General features: G+C 44.2%; 1 protein-coding gene across 3 annotated transcripts in view; it reads left to right on the top strand.

Annotated features, from left to right (window-relative positions):
- The window catches only part of LOC104366887 (phosphatidylinositol 3-kinase regulatory subunit gamma), an 81,677-nt gene that overhangs the window by 45,416 nt on the left and 19,519 nt on the right, over positions 1–16,742 (top strand). Inside the window, exon 1 of one of the 3 annotated variants that reach the window (XM_009973891.3) lies at positions 2,911–3,817. The exons of the other annotated variants lie outside the window; for them this stretch is intronic. Coding sequence (XP_009972193.1) covers positions 3,712–3,817 — 106 coding nt within the window. The 5' untranslated portion in view covers positions 2,911–3,711. Of the gene's footprint in view, positions 1–2,910; positions 3,818–16,742 lie in introns of those variants that run through there. 3 annotated transcript variants of the gene reach the window in all.

Here is a 16,742-nt window from a genome sequence, read left to right as displayed (position 1 = left end):
GCAAATTGTCAGATCCAAGGAAATGAAAGCGAGTGAATGCATGGCTGTCGACGTGGGGATGTCGGGGAGGCACCAGACGCTGTGCTTGCTGCTTGCCTTTCAGCCCTAGCATGGGGCACCAGGACCCTTTCTCAAGCACTGTGCCCCCTGTCCAAGCATTGTCATTATCACCATTATTTTATTTCAGTGTTTGAATGTAGCTTTTCCTAACTTAAGGTGATCTAGTGCTCAGCCAGATCTTGAGCATCCCTGAGCGCAGCCAGAGGGGATTTTGCAGTCTGTAAGGCAGCATATGTGCCTCCCTCTGCGCCTCCCCAGCACACACATGCACACAACCACTCGCCCCTATTGCAGGGCAGGCAGTGTGGTAGGAAAGGGAGCGCCCCATGCATGTGCGATGGGAGACAAGTAATCCCGGATATATTATAAGCACAGTTTTGAGAAATAAAAACACATTAATATTCTGTTCTCTCAAGGCATTATCCTACTGTTTACCATTACACACAATCCTTTGCCTTAAATTGCATCTTTGATTAAAGCAGCAATGAGAGAAACCAGTGCTAATAACAAAATGTATTCTGCTTTAAATCACTAAAGTGAAAACATCAATAAGCTGTAACCATCAGTGCTGCCATGAAAATGAAGGCAACCACCATGGGAAACAGCAAGGATGAAATCCACTTTGCCAGCATAAAAGCCAAGTAATTAGGTCTTATGTGGGTGGAACTTATAATGAGGTGCAGGAAGGGGGAAAATTAATTTCAACCCAAGCCTCCCTCCTTCCTTCCTCCCCCCACCAGAGCTGCTAATCCGAGTTTGGGGGCTGCAGTACAGATGGTAGCCCCACTTCTCAGCACCGTGGGGTCTGCAAAGCAACGTCCGCATCTCTACTTGCACCCGCCGCCCAACCCCTGTGGGACTGCTCTGCAGCCCTGCCCCACGCGCTGTCGGTGGGCAGCGGATGGTTGGCACCCAAGGTACCAACTTAAATTTCACTGGGACAGCAGTGTGCTTCAGGAGGGGCATTTCACTCTGAGCAAGCTCGAGCTGATATATTGTATCAGCCCAAGAAACTTAATTTAAAAATTAGAAAAAGAAATCGTATCTGGTTATCGTGGATTAATCAGTGTTTGTGGATGGGGATCTAAAATTAATTTATCTACAGTGAGTTATTTGAATCAAAGCCCTATGCTCCTCTGCAGCTGTCCATCCCTCAAGGAGCTCCATTACTGGGGCAGCATTGTTCTAAATTGCTTGTTGTGGAAGTTGTGATACACCAGCAAACTTCAGATCCTCTGTGACCACATACTCTTATGTTGGGTATCGCTTATTCAGTGTTGCAGTCACCCTCTGGTTCACCTAAGCCAGGAGTATTTTCAGGAGCTTTCTACCTGGTGCTGGAACAGGAGAAATTATTCATAACTTGCTCTTCCATGCTTTAAAGTGCAAATAAAGCAGACAACTTCAGTGCTGGGTTTTCTAACGTTCCCTGACATCTCCACAGCAGATCAAGGTGCTTGTCCGCCCTTGTGTCTGCAACGCTGAAGTCTCCAGAAAAAAAAAGGGCTTTCCCTTAATTTCTCAACAGCTGTCATTTTGCGTTTCTTTAAGGATGCTTTGCTGTGCTAAGACCAAGGCTGGCTGCCGAGCTGGCTGCATTTCTGCTTCGCGCCAGTGCTTGTGTGCAGTGGGCTTGGGGTCTGGCCATCGGGACGTTGCTGGTAGGCAGGCTGAGGTTCAGTTTTGGGTGTGTTTGCAGCTCAGATTTAGGATAAAGCGTGTGAAGGGCAGCCATCAGGTTTGGTGCCTTCTGGTTACGTCCCCTAGAAAGTGTTGGATTTCTCCTGGGGTCACACTCTCATTAGTGGATGGTTATGATGTCCTCTGCAAGGTTATTATTTGAAATACTCAGCAGGCAGCCGCAAGCGACCTGCAGAAGTCAGGCAGGGGAGGAGAGCCCCCGTTTCTGACAGCAGCAGCAGAGCAGGCAGCTGGGAAGGTGGTGCGGTGGGGTCAGCCAGCCCAGTCCCCAGCCGCGATGGGGACCGCGGCTCTACCTGCAAAGGGCCTCCTGGGACTGGGCCGCGGCCCCCCCTCCTCCCACAGACCCCATCCTCTCGGGGGGGAGCGGCCCTGTCTGGAGGGCAGAGGGTAGGCCCGGCGCTGTGAGGCACCGGCCCGAGGGGGTGCAGCACCCCCCGGTCGCTGTGGGCAGAGGCCGTTCTCCCCGCGGCAGCGCCGGGGCCGCCTGTGGCGGCGGGTGCCAGGCCGAGCCCGGGGCCGCCGGGACGGGGGAGCCCGCGCGCCCCCTCAGCCCCGTCCCCGCTCCCCGCCTCAGCGCTCGCCTTTCTTTGTCCGGCTTAGTAACCGGGGCTCCCAGCCAATCGCCGTCGAGCCGGCCGGCTTCGCCGCCCGCTGATTGGGCGGGCCGCCCGGACGCCTCTGCCAATCGCGGCGCTCGCTGCTCCCTCAGACAAAGGCAGCAGCTCTGGCAACCGGGGCTCGGCCCCCCCCGCCCGCCGCGCGTGCTCCGCGGCGGCAGCCTCCTGGCGACAGGCCAGGCGAGGGACCTACCACCTCCTCCTCTCGCCTCGCAAAAGGGGGGGGGGTGGGAGGGTGGGTGTCGCTAGGAAAAGGCGGCGAGGGAGGCAGCCGCAGTGGCGAAAAGGGAGCCGGGTAAAAGTTAGGAAAGTGGGGAAATGGATTTTGTGCGGAGCTTTCTTTCCGGGCGCGTCTCGCCGGCGTGAAGAGGGACGTTTCCCCTTTCTGTTTTTTTGCCCACCCCCTCCTCAGCCTCGTGGAAGCGTCCGCTCGCACGGTCTGTGTCCCCCCCATCGCCGGCCTCCCCGAAGGGGTTAAAAAGCCGGCGCGAAGCCACGCCCCCGCGGCCCCTCCCGCGCGGCGCCGGGGGGCGTGGCCTCGTCCTCGGCAAGAGGCGGTTGGCGACGGTTGGGCCCCTCAGAGCCTCTTAAAATGAAACCGAGCGGGGCCGGCCGCACCGTGCAGAGCCCGGGGCCGCGACCTGCCGGAGCCGCCCGCGGCCGCCGCTCGGGGCCGCCAGCTGGGCACGGCGGGCGACGCCGCCGCGGGCTGCCCGCCCAGCGCTGAGCCGAGCCGGCGGGGACCCGCGGGCCGAGCGGCCGCCGGTGCTACCCGGGCTCTGCGCCCGCCGTTATTGTTGCCCGCCGCCCCCTCCTTTCTCCTCCGCCGGCGGAGAGATAGCGGCCGGAGGCCGAAATCATCCCCTTTTTATCCGCTTCTCCCCACCCTCCCTCCTCTTTTGTGTGTGGGGTTTTGTTTTGCTTTCAGCCCGGTGTTTTAAAAATACCCCGAAAATGGCGATTTTTAGAGAGAATTCAGGAAAGTGGCTTTTCTGTGGAAAGGTGTCTTTTTAAACAAAAAGAAGCGCTCTCTCTATATATATTTTATATGTAACTACCTGTCTTAGTTCCTGCAGGGCAGCTGCTGAGGTGGCTTGTGTGGTGGGTTTTCGTTTTTTGATGAATTAAGTTTAATTTTGCGATTTTTAAAATAATATCTCTTTTTCGCTAAAAGTGTTATTTTAGAGTGGGGTGGATTTTTCTCGGCTCTTCCCCCCCGCCCCCTCCTTTTTTTTTTTTTTTTTTTCTTTTGTTTTTGTTTTTTCCCCTCCATTAAAAACCGAGAAAGCTAATCTCTTATTTATAAACCTGCCGGGACTTGCCTGTCGCGATGTACAACACGGTGTGGGATATGGACCGCGATGACACGGACTGGAGGGAAGTGATGATGCCCTATTCCACTGAGCTGATATTTTACATTGAAATGGACCCTCCAGGTAGGGAGCCCAAGCCTCTGTGCCTGCCTGGGCACCCCTCGCAGCGGGTCGGGGCTGCCTTTTATCCTGCCCGTCCTCCCTCCTCCTTGAAGACTTTTCCCGTTTGGAAAAGGATGGGAAATCGGCAGAGAGGGAAGCTAAAAAAAAAAAAAAAAAAAAAAAAAAAAAAAAATCTGTATTTAAACTTTGCATAAACTTTCCAGGGACTTGCTCCTGCCTTTCCCTGGGCAAAAGTATTTTAATAATGGTTTTGGGGTATGTGGGAAGATAACTGCAGTTTACGGTGCCTTTCAGGAGGTGGAAGGAGGCAGGAGGAGAGCTGCTTGCAGCCCCTCTCCCGAGTCTCCCTTTTTTTTAAGCCTTTATTGAAAACCGTATATTTTGGCTGTATTCACTTCTAGAGGAGCGTTTTTATTAGCCTCTTCACCTGTGTGCCTTTATGTGCCTGTAACACTTTGATGGTAGTGATTTACCTACCTCCATTCAGTTCCAGTTTAATCGCTTTTACAGTCTGAGACTCTTTTCTTGCCAGCTTTCTTCCAGCATTGACAGATGAGGTGTGTGTTGTCGCTGGGTTTCGGTGCTGGGGGGATAATACTTGGGAACAGGCTGGAATCCATCCCTGGAGGCACTGTTACTTTGATAACGCTTAATAACCTTGTTCAAAGGCTCTGATGCAACTTTTTTTTTTTTTTTTTTCCCCATGGATTGCTAGTGCTGAAAATGGAGGAATGCGTTGTCCCTTGCTTGCCTGAAGTTTTTAGATGGGACAAAAAGTTTCTTTTGTGTCTGAAGAGTGAGGGAAGGCTTACACAGAGAAGAGGTTGAGTCTTTCTTTGGTAATGAATTAAAGTAAGCATAAATGGGTACTGGTGAAACTGTATCTAACCTGTAAGAGTCTAACAGGCTGAGAGCAGTAAGGTATTTGAAGGGGCTTTATGTTCTCAGATCTCTGATCTATACAGCCAGAAGGTACAGTAAAATATGCATCAAAAAATCTTAGTCTGCAGAGAAATCAATAGCAAATAACTGCTTCTAACTGTTATCATCCGTGGCATGTACTGTTAGACTTTCAAAATACTCTTTTAAATCTGTGCTTGAATCATGGCTTGTGTCTCAAGTGTGGTTTGGTCTCTTTGTTTCAGCACTGAGCTCTTTTTTTTTCTCTCCGTAGGTATGTGGTACTTTAATTAAAAGAGGAGGAGGTGATCATTCTGAGATTTTTGGATCTCAAGGACCTGTATTCATTTCCTCTGTTAACTCTGACGCTTTAAAAATTGGATAGATCTCTCAGATGCACAATACTGGCCACTACTCATTAAATTCTTGCATAGCTGACACTACCTATTTTTAGATGTTACCCGTGAAAGCATAAAGTTCAGTCAAATCTGCTTGCATCTCTGAATTTCAAAGGATATCTTACTTGTAAAGGCTTTTGATTTTAACTATTCATGAGGCTGGTATTTGTATTTGCTTGTATCAAGTGAACAAAAACCTGAGTTCCATTGTAGGTGACTTAAAACAATTGGTGTGTGGCTTTTTATTAAAAAAAGCCCCTTGAATGGTTTAGTGCAAGGAGGCTGCTTAAAGGGGCTGGCCTAGCTAAACTGGTCAGAAAACAACTTTCCATTATTTCTGCAGGAATTTGGCCATGCAGCCTTATGAAGTTTACATTCAGAAGCAGTGCTTCTGTCATTAATAATGCCAGTATTTCTGTTACTGAAGAAGCCTTCTTTTCAGGGATCAAGGCTCTGCACGATCCAAACACCAGTTAGCAGAAGGACTTAATGTTACATGCTGATCCCTGAAGTGTTCAGTAATTTTATCTTTAACTTTTCTAGTTTAAAAAAATTAGAGGTGGAAATAATGCATGGGATGATCCCTGTGTATATGTCCTGATTTCATAGAACTATAACTATTAAATTGCAAGGGGAGAGAGAGTGTCGTGGAGGTGGTCTGCTTTTTCCTCATCCAGAGGTGGGGTGGGAAAGCATTTTCTGGTCTGGTATGATAAGTCATCCCTAAGGGGAGTTTGGAGGTATTTATTTGGAAGACTTAAACACTCGACATGCCTTGGGATAAAGTCACTGCATTTGCACCCGGTAACAACCACAACTCCATTTGGCCTGCTTCCAACAAAAATTTGTGCAGGTTTTCAGTATAGCATTCCCTTGTGCGGTGGCTAGAGTTCGTGAGCAGCTGAATGGTGGCAATATGTTTTCTCAGCAGCACACAAACTAACAATATGCAGTGAGTGTCCCCGCTGCTAAAGGAGGCAGTGCGGTCTTTTGTTCACAGAACTTGCATGAAGAGATCCCTGGTTGGTCTTTATGCTGCAGGACTGGGCATATAATGATACTGGGACCCAAGTGTCTCAAATCATGCATGACTGCTCATGATTACATTTTAGTGCATCTAAACTTCAGGAAGAAGACAAAAGCAAGGTGAACATAATGTACAGTGTCACCTGCAATCTCTAAATCAAGGGTGGGGATACTGTTTCTTGTTAAGGGTCAGCAGACCTTTAATTTATCTTGGCAGGCTGTCTTAATACCCATCTTAGTGTTGCCCAATAATAATGCAGAAATAAAATCCTATGATGGCAGGCAGCCTGCAGCGCAGCCGTAGCTTCTGTCAGGCCTCAGTGCACCTGCACCAGCTTATCAGTGTGCTCGTGTTTTCTGTCTGGGGTTGTAGGTGTAAATGGATGCTTAGAGCAGATCTTGAAGCCTCTTTGCTAGAAGGCTTGCTTAAAAGTTCAAAAATAATAATAAAGTTGATGCCTCTCTCACACATGAGTTTTCCCCAACTCCAGCAGAGGCAGGGTCAGGCAATAAGGGATTGCTAGCTTTCTGCTAGTTTTTAATCCATCCTAAACATAGGCATGGGACAGTTTTCCTAAATGGAGCGGTAGAACTAGGGATTAGGTTCTGCCACCCTTGCAAAGCATGCCTTAGAGCAGTACAGCTAATACAGGACCAACAGTGGTAACAACCAGCAGGGTGACTCCTGTTACCTAAAACTTTTTCCTTCTGTTTGCATGTATAAATGCATAATAAAATGTGTCACATAAGGTAGGTTCTATATGTGGCAAATAATACTAGGTGCACCTAAATAACTTTCAGTGTCTGAAGACAAAACAGGAACCATCAGTTGCATATAGCTAACATAGCTTTTAAACTTCTAATCAGGATTAATTTTAGAGAATTATGGCCATAGCAGCATCATATGCTGATTCTGGCATTAGGAAACTGACTGACGGGTTCACTCACATGTTTCTTCTTGCTGTGGGTCTTGCTGTCTGAAAAGACAAGGAAATAGGTTGCTGGTTTGAATTTAGTTTTTATTTAATGACATCTCTTCAGGTCTGCTAAAAGTTGTTAAGTGCCGTAGATTAAGTTTTCGAACAGAGGGTGTTGAATTGACTGCAAAACTTACCAGAGTACCTAAAGCATAACTACCTATGTATTACCATGTTTCTAATAAGTGGGACTAAGTAATGTCTTTCCCTCTGTAGATCTGGGATATATTATCAGTTGTGTTGATAAAATGTGTAATCACTGAATACATTTTGTCACAGTTGGATGAAAATCAGTAAGAGTGTTCCGCTGGGATTTCTGACACAGATGTCAGCAAAGATACTTGGCTCAACTACAAATTAGAGGTTAGTTTCATTTGTGTGGGTTATGAAGAAAACCACAAGTTTAAAGTAGATTTACTAATGCAGAATGGTCTCTGTCTATTTATGAGCAATAATAGAATGTTTGTCTTAAAGCTGTATGAAAGCTACCTTTTTGAAGCCTGTTAGGCCCAGATATGACCAACCTTGTTTGTAACTTGATCCAATCATCTTTTTCAAGAGTATTACTCTTCCTTGCCTCATGTGCTAAGACCAGCTTTAACAATGCCATTGTTACAAAATCTTTTAATAATGAAGGGGGGGGGGGGGCAGCAATAATCTATAGGCTGCTGAGTTTAGGCTACTTTGCAAAAGCAGCACTGCCGTTCTATGAGACAAGCATTCAAGGGAAAAAGTGCATTTATTCATTATAGTTTCTATTTTATTCTCATATATAATTTGACAACCCTTGTTTAGGGGACCGATACTATAATTGTAATTTAGAAAACATAGGGTTCTGATCTCAAGGGCAGTGTTTACTTGGATACCAGTTGTGCTGTATCATTATCAGTGTTATAGTGGAAACTGAATGTGGCTTCTCAGATGGGGTTTGTGGTATGCAGTAGCCAGATGTAGGTGAACACTGCATGTCTATGCCTGACTAGTTTTCCAGTGGGAGAACAGATGCCAATTTTAATGGCATTGTCAGTATTGTCCTTCAGCTTACTTGAGCTGATTCCAGAAGCTTATTAAAGAAAAGTTCTGCTCTTACATGTCTTTAAAAAAAAAAAAATAGTTCTACTGGTGCATGTAATCAAGACAGCAGCACTGTGGCAGTCTTCATTGCAAATTTAAGTCTTGCTGAAAGTCAGGTTTTCAAAAAAGCAGATATTTGTGGTTGAGAGTTTTCTTATTACAGAAGTGAAGTTTATGGAGACTGTTTTGGGGTAGAGCAGGGAATAAATAAGGCTCAGTCACGTGTATTCTGCATATCCTGGAAAATGGTTTAAATTGGAGTCTCATCTCCTATGAGGACAGTGATGTGAAATGCTTGTATTCTATGCTGTGCTACACCTAGATTTCTCTACTGGCCTTTTCATTTAATGACTGCTGTAACCATTCTTTATTTCTGATTGCATTTTCAGGCTTGCTTTTGCATTCCTTGCATTTGGTTTTCATTTTGATGGCTGTAGCTGTTAAAGAATATCACTCATCAGCTTTCAATTAAATATATGAATGCAAATAATAGCATCATTAATATAAAGTGAAATGATGCTTTGCTTGAGATGGGAGCACTTGCTTTAAAAGGCTGACATTTTTGTTTATCAGTAAGCTTTCAGATGATGTAGAAATAGTTGAGGAGGGAAAACTTGAAGGGAGTTGTTCAGTTCTGTGTTCTGTAAAGCTGGAGGTTTTTTCAAACTAAAACATGGGAGAACATTCTGAAAAGAAAACAAGCTCTTTACCATGTGTTTGAAGGCAAAACCTACAACAAATGTTATTTATGCAATGGTTCTTCCAAACAATCTTGTATATTGCAAGGTGCTTATACCTGACAGGAGTTAATCACTGTGTTGCTTCCTTCTACCTTACCTGTTTGAAAGAAGACACTTCTTGGAGTTTCCTTTGGGGAATATAATTTTCCTAAGCAGCAGAGTTGACTTCTGTCTTTGCCACTGTCAGCATGATATCTTATTCCAGAATGAAGCTATTTGGGCTTATCTTTGCTCTACAGCTTGGGCAAAGAGAAAGGCATAACTGGTCACAGACATCTGCGCCCAGTACTAAAAAGTAGTTGGGTGCCTTACATCATCTCATGTTGATTGTTTAGTGAGTCACTTTTTGGTCAGAGAACTAGAGAACACTGGAAAACAGCAGCATAAAGCATACTTTTATCAGCATTCCCTGTATGTTTTAAAGCTTAGGCTTCATTATTGTCAAAAAGACTGTTAACTGTGTTGAAACAGGTTGCTGTAAAACTTTGGCCCCATTAAAGCAATAGGTGTGTTCTATTTGGATTTTTGGAAACTAATTTTTGTAAAGTAGGTTGCTGAGTAATGCTTAAAGAACAGACTCAGTGTGTGTATTAAATGCCCCTACGGAAATGAGTCAGATTTTCTTTTTTTCTGCTGCTTTTTATCTCATTTCTTCTGAAAGGTTAAAATCTGCACAACAGCTAAGTAAGCAAGAATTCACTTTTCCACATAATCTAAACTGTGGCATGTGAGCTGGTGCTGGGTCCCCAAAGTGAGTGGACGTTATCTCTTTAGAAGAGCTTTTCATTGTCCTTCATCTTTGCGGTGTCCTCTACTCAATAGACAAAGATTTTTTAAATGTTTCAGTGAATATATTCCAGTACTTTTAGTTTATCTCATTCTTCTGAAGAAAACTGCCTATGTACAGGGAGTTTTATAAAGATTCATGCAGTTCAAAAGAAGCAAAGTGCAAGTGGTGACTGTTGTAGTACTTTCCAAAACAGACCCCGGCTCCCCTGCTGGACACCAACCAGCTGCCTGGTGAATCCTGATGCTGAAGCACATGAAGCTTTCTGAAGCTTTCCTTTGGCTGAACGGGATCCAGGTTCTCCTCTGGCTTTGAGTCCGGCAGCACACTCGAGATGGCTACCTTCCATCCAGTGCTTTTGGAAAAGGAGATTAAATCCTTCAACTGCTTCAACCTGTGACTGCTTCCAACATTTGCCCAGGCTCTCTACCAGTTATTGTGAACTGGGAAAATGTCATTTTAATGATAGTTTGTAGGAATGTTACTACTTCTAAAATCAGATATTCCTGAAGCTGATGCATGATTATTTAGGAAAGGCTTGAAAAATGTCATGTTTCTCAGCACAAAAAATGGTAGGTTTGAACAAATCAAAAACCCATCAAGCTGTGTCCCCTTCTTGTTTGCTCTTTCACTAGAGAATAACTTGAATTTTGGGTTGGTGTCACTCTTGTACTTCAGGTCAGTTTTCTTCCAAACATAAACCTCCCATTTCCTTCTATTAGCTACTACTTTGTTACTTTCCTCCTCTTCCCCATGAAAGAAAAATATCCACAGGAGCCATTTTTCAGGGTTTTTACCTTCTGTAGCCTTATTCTAAATGTCAGCCTCTGTAGTCCCTAAAATGTGATGCTACATGTGATCATTTTTTCTTTTGGAGGAATTTGTTCCCTTCTTGCATCCCTCCCCACAAAAAACCCTGAAACCAGAGCTGCTGCAATGGAGCTAGAGAAAAATTGCTGCAGTGGGGGAACACAGCCCGCTGTTGGGTGTGTTTGTCTTTGAGTGTGGGCACTAGGGCTTACACTCCAACACGTGCCCCAGGAAAATGTTTTAGAGGTGAAATGGATTGAGAAGTTTATTGGCAGTATTGTGTATGTAGGTTCTGTTACCTGTTACAACCTGAATTTGTACACTGCAGTTAAATTTCTCAGGCTTTCAGTACTCATGCTGCACTGCCCTGCATAGTCATCTTGGGGACATTATAGGAATCTAGAGTGTTGATCATCCGAGAAACTGCTCCCAAATGTCAAATTAGAAGTCTTTGGTGTTTGTGGTATCTTTACTCTGATCCATATCTTGTCTCCAAAAGTAGTCCCTTGAAGGATACAAGGAAACTTGAATCAATGAGATGAATGTTTAAGACCCTTTTCATTTCAAAGGGTATAGTACGGTCTCACTGATAAGTTTTGGGACAGTGAAAGAAGTCGAACCGCTACTGTGAAATGTATGTCAGTAAGATATTTTGAAGATCACAGTGTACTTGAGCGAGGAGATTGAATCCATTTCTTTTGCTACACCTTGAGATCTCTGCATGAGCAATGGCTGTGCAGTCTGACCTTGCCTAGACTGCCCCATGCCTGCTCAGAATCTCAGCTTCTGCTGAGGACACTTCATGGGACTTCATGGGTTGGGACTTCTGCCTTGGTGGAACTTCCTTCAGGATCAAGATTCTTAGAAAATAGGATGCATGACACAATGTACAACACTTTTTCTCTGAATACTTCTCTGCCTTCAAATTTCTTCTGCAGTGTTGATTTGAAATGCACCTTTTGATCCTGATTTAGATGGCTCTCTGTTAGCTGTTCAGGTGGTGTTGAAATGTTTCTACTTTGCTACCTAGAAAATAGTTCAACATAGCACAAGGACAGGTACTGTATGAGGAAGAATTTTACCTACTGCTCTGAAAGATGTGAGCTAGTGGTAAGCTGAAATAAAATGCTGCTTAGAGCAGCGTCACATGTATTTACAGCTGTATTATTATTAAAGAAGGCTCTTGTGCAGCAAACTTCTCAGTAGCGCCGATTATTTCTGTAAATTGGTTCTCCTATGAGGTTTGTACCTGATACCTGGATGGATGATTAGTCTGAAATATCTGGGGAAAACAGCCCTGGGCTGTTTTTAAATAAAATGGCTTTTTTGTTTGGCTTTGGTAGGTCTCCTGGCCATAGTGTGTCACTGCTTGGGCCTGACTTGATTCTCTCTTCCACAATGAAAAGCTAGTTCTTTGTTCTTGATCACTGTAGCTCTTAGGCTAAACTTTGTCTTTTTCTTACTCTTACACAATTGTTCTTATCGAATATTTCAGATTTTCATGGACAATCAAATGTCTGCTGTGGACATTCATCCAAATAATTGGTAAAACTGTGGGCCTGCTGGCTAGGAGATAAAGTTTTTCCTTCCTGAAGAGAGCTGAGGATGTGATACTGGGTAGTGACAATCTTTGAGTGATGAAACATGGCAAAAGTTCTAAAACGTGTCCAGCTTATTAATGGTGTACTAATTATGATTGGTAGGTAAAAGAGGGCTTATCCTTTTTATCTTCCTCATGTTAACTCGGGGGTGGTCATCTCAACCTTGTTGATCATGGAACCTCTGACACTGCCGTAGCTTTGCAGATGTTACACTATATGGTCTGGGTTGAAAGGAAAACCATTTTACCATTTTTCATCAAGCAGTGAAAATAATTGGGAAGTTATTTTTTTTCTTTATTTTCTTTTTGGCTTTGAAACTTCATGCAAGGGCTGGAATGAAGAGATGCTGCATTACTGTATGATACAGAAGTCAAAGATCTCAGTGCCATTTATCTGACAGTGAGCATCTTCCATTTCTTACGTCTCAGCCTATGAGGTAACAAGCCTTGCAAATTAGTGAGAGGTGCTTGTGAAATGCCCAAAGCAATTCTGAATTTGAGCCAGCCTTTTTCTCACACACTTGTCCACTATTCTGCAGGTGTCCCATAGCAGATAATCTTTTAACCTGTGCAGTAGCTGTGGATGCTTGTGAAGAACAGAGTGCAGCGAAGTCTGACAGGCTGTAGGAGGTGAAAGAGTGGTTGGGAGGTGTGGGAGAGGACTGGATAGCTGGGGAGTTTTCAAACAAAACAGATCTTTATCAAAAAAGCCAATTAATCAAAACTGAAATATTTCTTAAAGGTGTTGGGTTTTATGAAAGTTCATAGAAACACAAGCAAAGCTATAATGGGAGTGTTTTCGTTGGAAGCCTGCCTGGCTTTCTGCCAACTTGTCTGCTGTTTTCTGTAATGAGATATTGAAAGACTTCAGTTCTTTGAATATGTCTTACTCTTTGGCATCTCGCCTGTTTTGGGGGAGGAGAGCAAAAATGTGAGCATGCCTGAGGTTCTGTGGCCAGCAATAATGTGATTGAGTAGCTTCCTTTTCCGTCCCTCAAGGAGTTCTTGGTGCGTGTTAGCTGCCCTTTGAGGAAGGGCAGCTCCGACGGGCATTGGCGCTCAGTGCTTTGCAAAAGGGGTCTTGGCAAAAGAACTGATGAGCTGAGATGCGGAGCTGCCAAGATAACTTACCTGCCAGCGGTGGGGAATGAACTGCTGTCGGCAGGTGCGCATGACCCTCCTCTTTGTCAGCTGGAAAATCTTTGCAAAAGGTTTTTTGGTGCCTTACTGCTCTGGCTTGCACACGTAGTACACCATTTCATGGAAATGGTGTGCAAAAAGCACCTTTATTTAGCATACGCTCTTTTCTCTCAGGTGTCTTGAGGGCATCTCATGCAGCAGGGACAAGTGCAGGGCTATTGGGAGGGGAAGACTTTGAGGCTTTGCCTTAGAAGTGTTAGAGAAATTGAGAAAAGTGTTTGAGAAATTAAGACTACAGAGAGAAGTTAGACTGGGGAGATTTTTTTTTTTTTTTAAAAAAGCTAGCCTACGTTTTCATTCAAAGTCTTCATCTATACCTCTGAAGGGAAAGCCCTTCTGTTCTTAAGGACTGTGTCATTAAAATGTTAGCTGGCCTAACTGTGGATTACTTGCATGTTTCCATAGTAATGACACTTTCTAGAGCTTTATCTTACAGTTTGTAGGGTATCTACTGTACATCAGCCTTTTTGAAGCCAGGTAACTATCTCCAAAATCGTCCGATCTGTTTTTTGCTTGTCACAATGTGGAGGGAGAGTAGATTGAGAGCATCAGACAGGCTAGTAAACAAGCTCATGGAAGTGCTGAGAGACTTAAGATTGACCTTATCGAAGTACTTGGTAGTTATGATTATTTGGAACAGTAAGGTAGAATTAATGCTGCGTTTAAACCTGCTATGCTTTTAAGTATCTGGCCTGCAGCTCTTGGAAAATACAGGAAGAAATAAGCTATGGAGCCATTCTTAGACTAAGTGGCATCTGCCTTAAAACTGCAAATTAGAGTTTAAATAACTGGCAGGTTTATCTTGTATGCAAATGCAGGAGTCAGAGAAGAAATGGGCTGCTTGACTGGATGCTGTGTGGGATATAGCCCTTGGAGACCCAAGGCACTCTTCTTTTTTCGCTCCTCCTGAACTAGTGCCATTGAAAACCCTCACACATAGGGCTTGGCAGCGCTTAGATAGTGTAAACTTGTGAAGTTTTTGATTCAAAACTTGACTGGGAAAAGTGCATATCTCGCAGAAGTCATGATGTACTTTGCTAAAGTTAAATTTGGGATTAATATAGCCTACTATTTTCTACAACAGACTTTAAAATTAAAAAAATACAACGGTGCTAAACTTCAGACACTTGCCAGCTTTCTTGGTTGTCTTGGTGTTGGAGGTGGTTTAAATTTCAGGGAATCACATCAGTTAAATCTTGAGTAGCCTTTTTAAAAAGCAGTTCTAGAAAGCATCAGAAAAATTACCTTGGCAAAGCCTAATCAATAGGCTTTTCTCTCTAAGGACCTGCGCTGCAGCTCTGCAGAGCAGCTCAGCTGGAGGTACCTGCTGGAGCCGGCACGGCAGCCTTCCAGGCCCTGACGTCAGCAACATCCGATCCCGGGCCCGGCCCGCATTGGCTGCCACTGCCTCCACTCCATCACCAGCTCTTTTTTATTTCCCCCCTTCTAAGTGACACTGATCTGGGATTGGGATTTAGCTCAAGCTAGGCTGCTTGGGGAAGCTAGGAAGAGGGGACTAGAGTTGCTAAAGAAAGAAAAACCAGAGACGCCTAGTGCGTGAGGGAGAGCCAGTCTGTAGTCATCGCCGTGTGCCAGGCGGTCAGTGAGGGCTGAACCTGATCTTGGGGATGTGCTCATACGGGAGTGGAAGGGTCCAGCTGAGCTGTTGCCTTTTGGGTTTTGGAAAGATCTGTGCCGTAAAGCTGTCCTAGAGACATGGTAGGGGAAGGACGATTGTGTATCTGGTGCTGACAGCAAGTTCTTCTTTGGAACAGATAGATCCAATGTGCTGTTAATCTCTTGATCAATGTTCTTTCTCTCCCAGGAAAAAGGAGGCAAGAAACCATCAGGATTGTTCACTCTAATCGAAGCTTGTTTTGAGATAAAGTCAGATTGTGCCTGTGGCTAAATCAGAATTGGACCCAATGACATGGAAAGAAACATGGCTGCTCTTGAAACAATTTCTGTTGACTTCAAGCCAGCCTTATGTTACTTTACTGTAGGATTTTAGCGCTCCAATTTTCATCAAGTAAAGTATATAAAACTGGATATTTTTTTTATTTAAATCAAAATATGAAGATTCTTTAAGGATCTTTGTAGCTTCTTATAGAAACATCACAGGATTTCTCCTAGCAGGCTGGTTAGTGCTAGCTAGGTACTAGTAGAAACTTATTTTAGGATGTCTCTTCCAGCAACCCATTGGGCTAGCATTATGAGAACAGCAGCAGGGTGGATGCTGATCTGTTACCGTGAATTTACCATGCTATTACAAAATGCTCCCCTTGTGACTTCACAGGTTCTGGGCTGTGGGTTTTAAACTACCTTCATGCTTAGTTCTTGGTTTGTACAGACTACAGTCATATTGGACTGAGAGGGTAGTCAAGAAACACTGAAATGGATGGGCATGTTAGTCTACTGGGTACTGCTATAACAAGGGTCTGGTTCTGTATCCAAGACATGGGAAAACCTATTATGACTCAAAGAGCTTAAAGTATTGAAACTGAAGAATTAGATCCATAGCTCTCTGGAAACAGGATACACCCTTGCAAATACTTTTTAATAGCTTGCACATTTTAAAAATACAAAAGCATTTCTCAAAAGTTATTGTGAAAAGGACTGGCTTCCATGAGTCAGGTTTTACAGGAACTGATCCAAGCCTTATTCCTCTCCCTGGAAGAATTTCCTTCCAATTTTCTCATGCAGAATGAAGTTCTGCAGACAAGCTCCTGATTGTGAGAACTGATACCGACCTAATAAGGAATAGAAGGGAAAAAAACCCACCTGTAGTAAGGACGCTTGGTCTAATGTGTAGTGCTCTGTGTCTCTGTGCAAAACTCCCATTCCTTACCTTTCTGGTCAGTCTTATTTTGTTTTTCTGTGTGCAGTGCTTTGGAGTGAGCTCTAACAAAGCTGCTAAATAATTCCACAGTATATAAAGGAGCAAGACTTAATCTTACAAGGAGGGCTAGAGAAGTATTCAAGTACTCTAGAGAATACTTGAAAGCCTCTTTGGAAAGCCCCTATTACAGTGTAAAACAGGCTTTTACACTTTAAAATACCTTGAAGTTTTTGATGTCCAAGCCTTAACTTGCAAGATCCAGTGAAATAATTGCTGGTGCTGGTATAGTTTTCTAAGAATTCTCCACGCTCTTATGTTTTTTACATGAATCTTCATGCGCTTGTTAATGACTCAGAATCTACAAAAGATTCTGGAGTAGATTGGAACATCTACAGGTTTCTGAACTTGGATTTACTGCCATGTGCAGACACTCATGAGACTCAGAACTGCTGTGTCTGTCCAGTCACTTGTTTAGAGTACATGGGGTAGCACAGCCCAGATATGAGGTGGGGAAGAGGGAGGACCTGAAGACATTCGCTCATTCAGGAACCTTGAGTTGCAGAGATGGAACAGC

The sequence above is a fragment of the Tyto alba genome, unplaced genomic scaffold (genome assembly GCF_018691265.1).
Source record: "Tyto alba isolate M040663 unplaced genomic scaffold, T.alba_DEE_v4.0 Super-Scaffold_1000006, whole genome shotgun sequence".
Classification (NCBI taxonomy): Eukaryota; Metazoa; Chordata; class Aves; order Strigiformes; family Tytonidae; genus Tyto; species Tyto alba.
The sequence above is the reverse complement of the archived record's forward strand: the minus strand, read 5'-3'. Positions and strand labels throughout refer to the sequence as shown.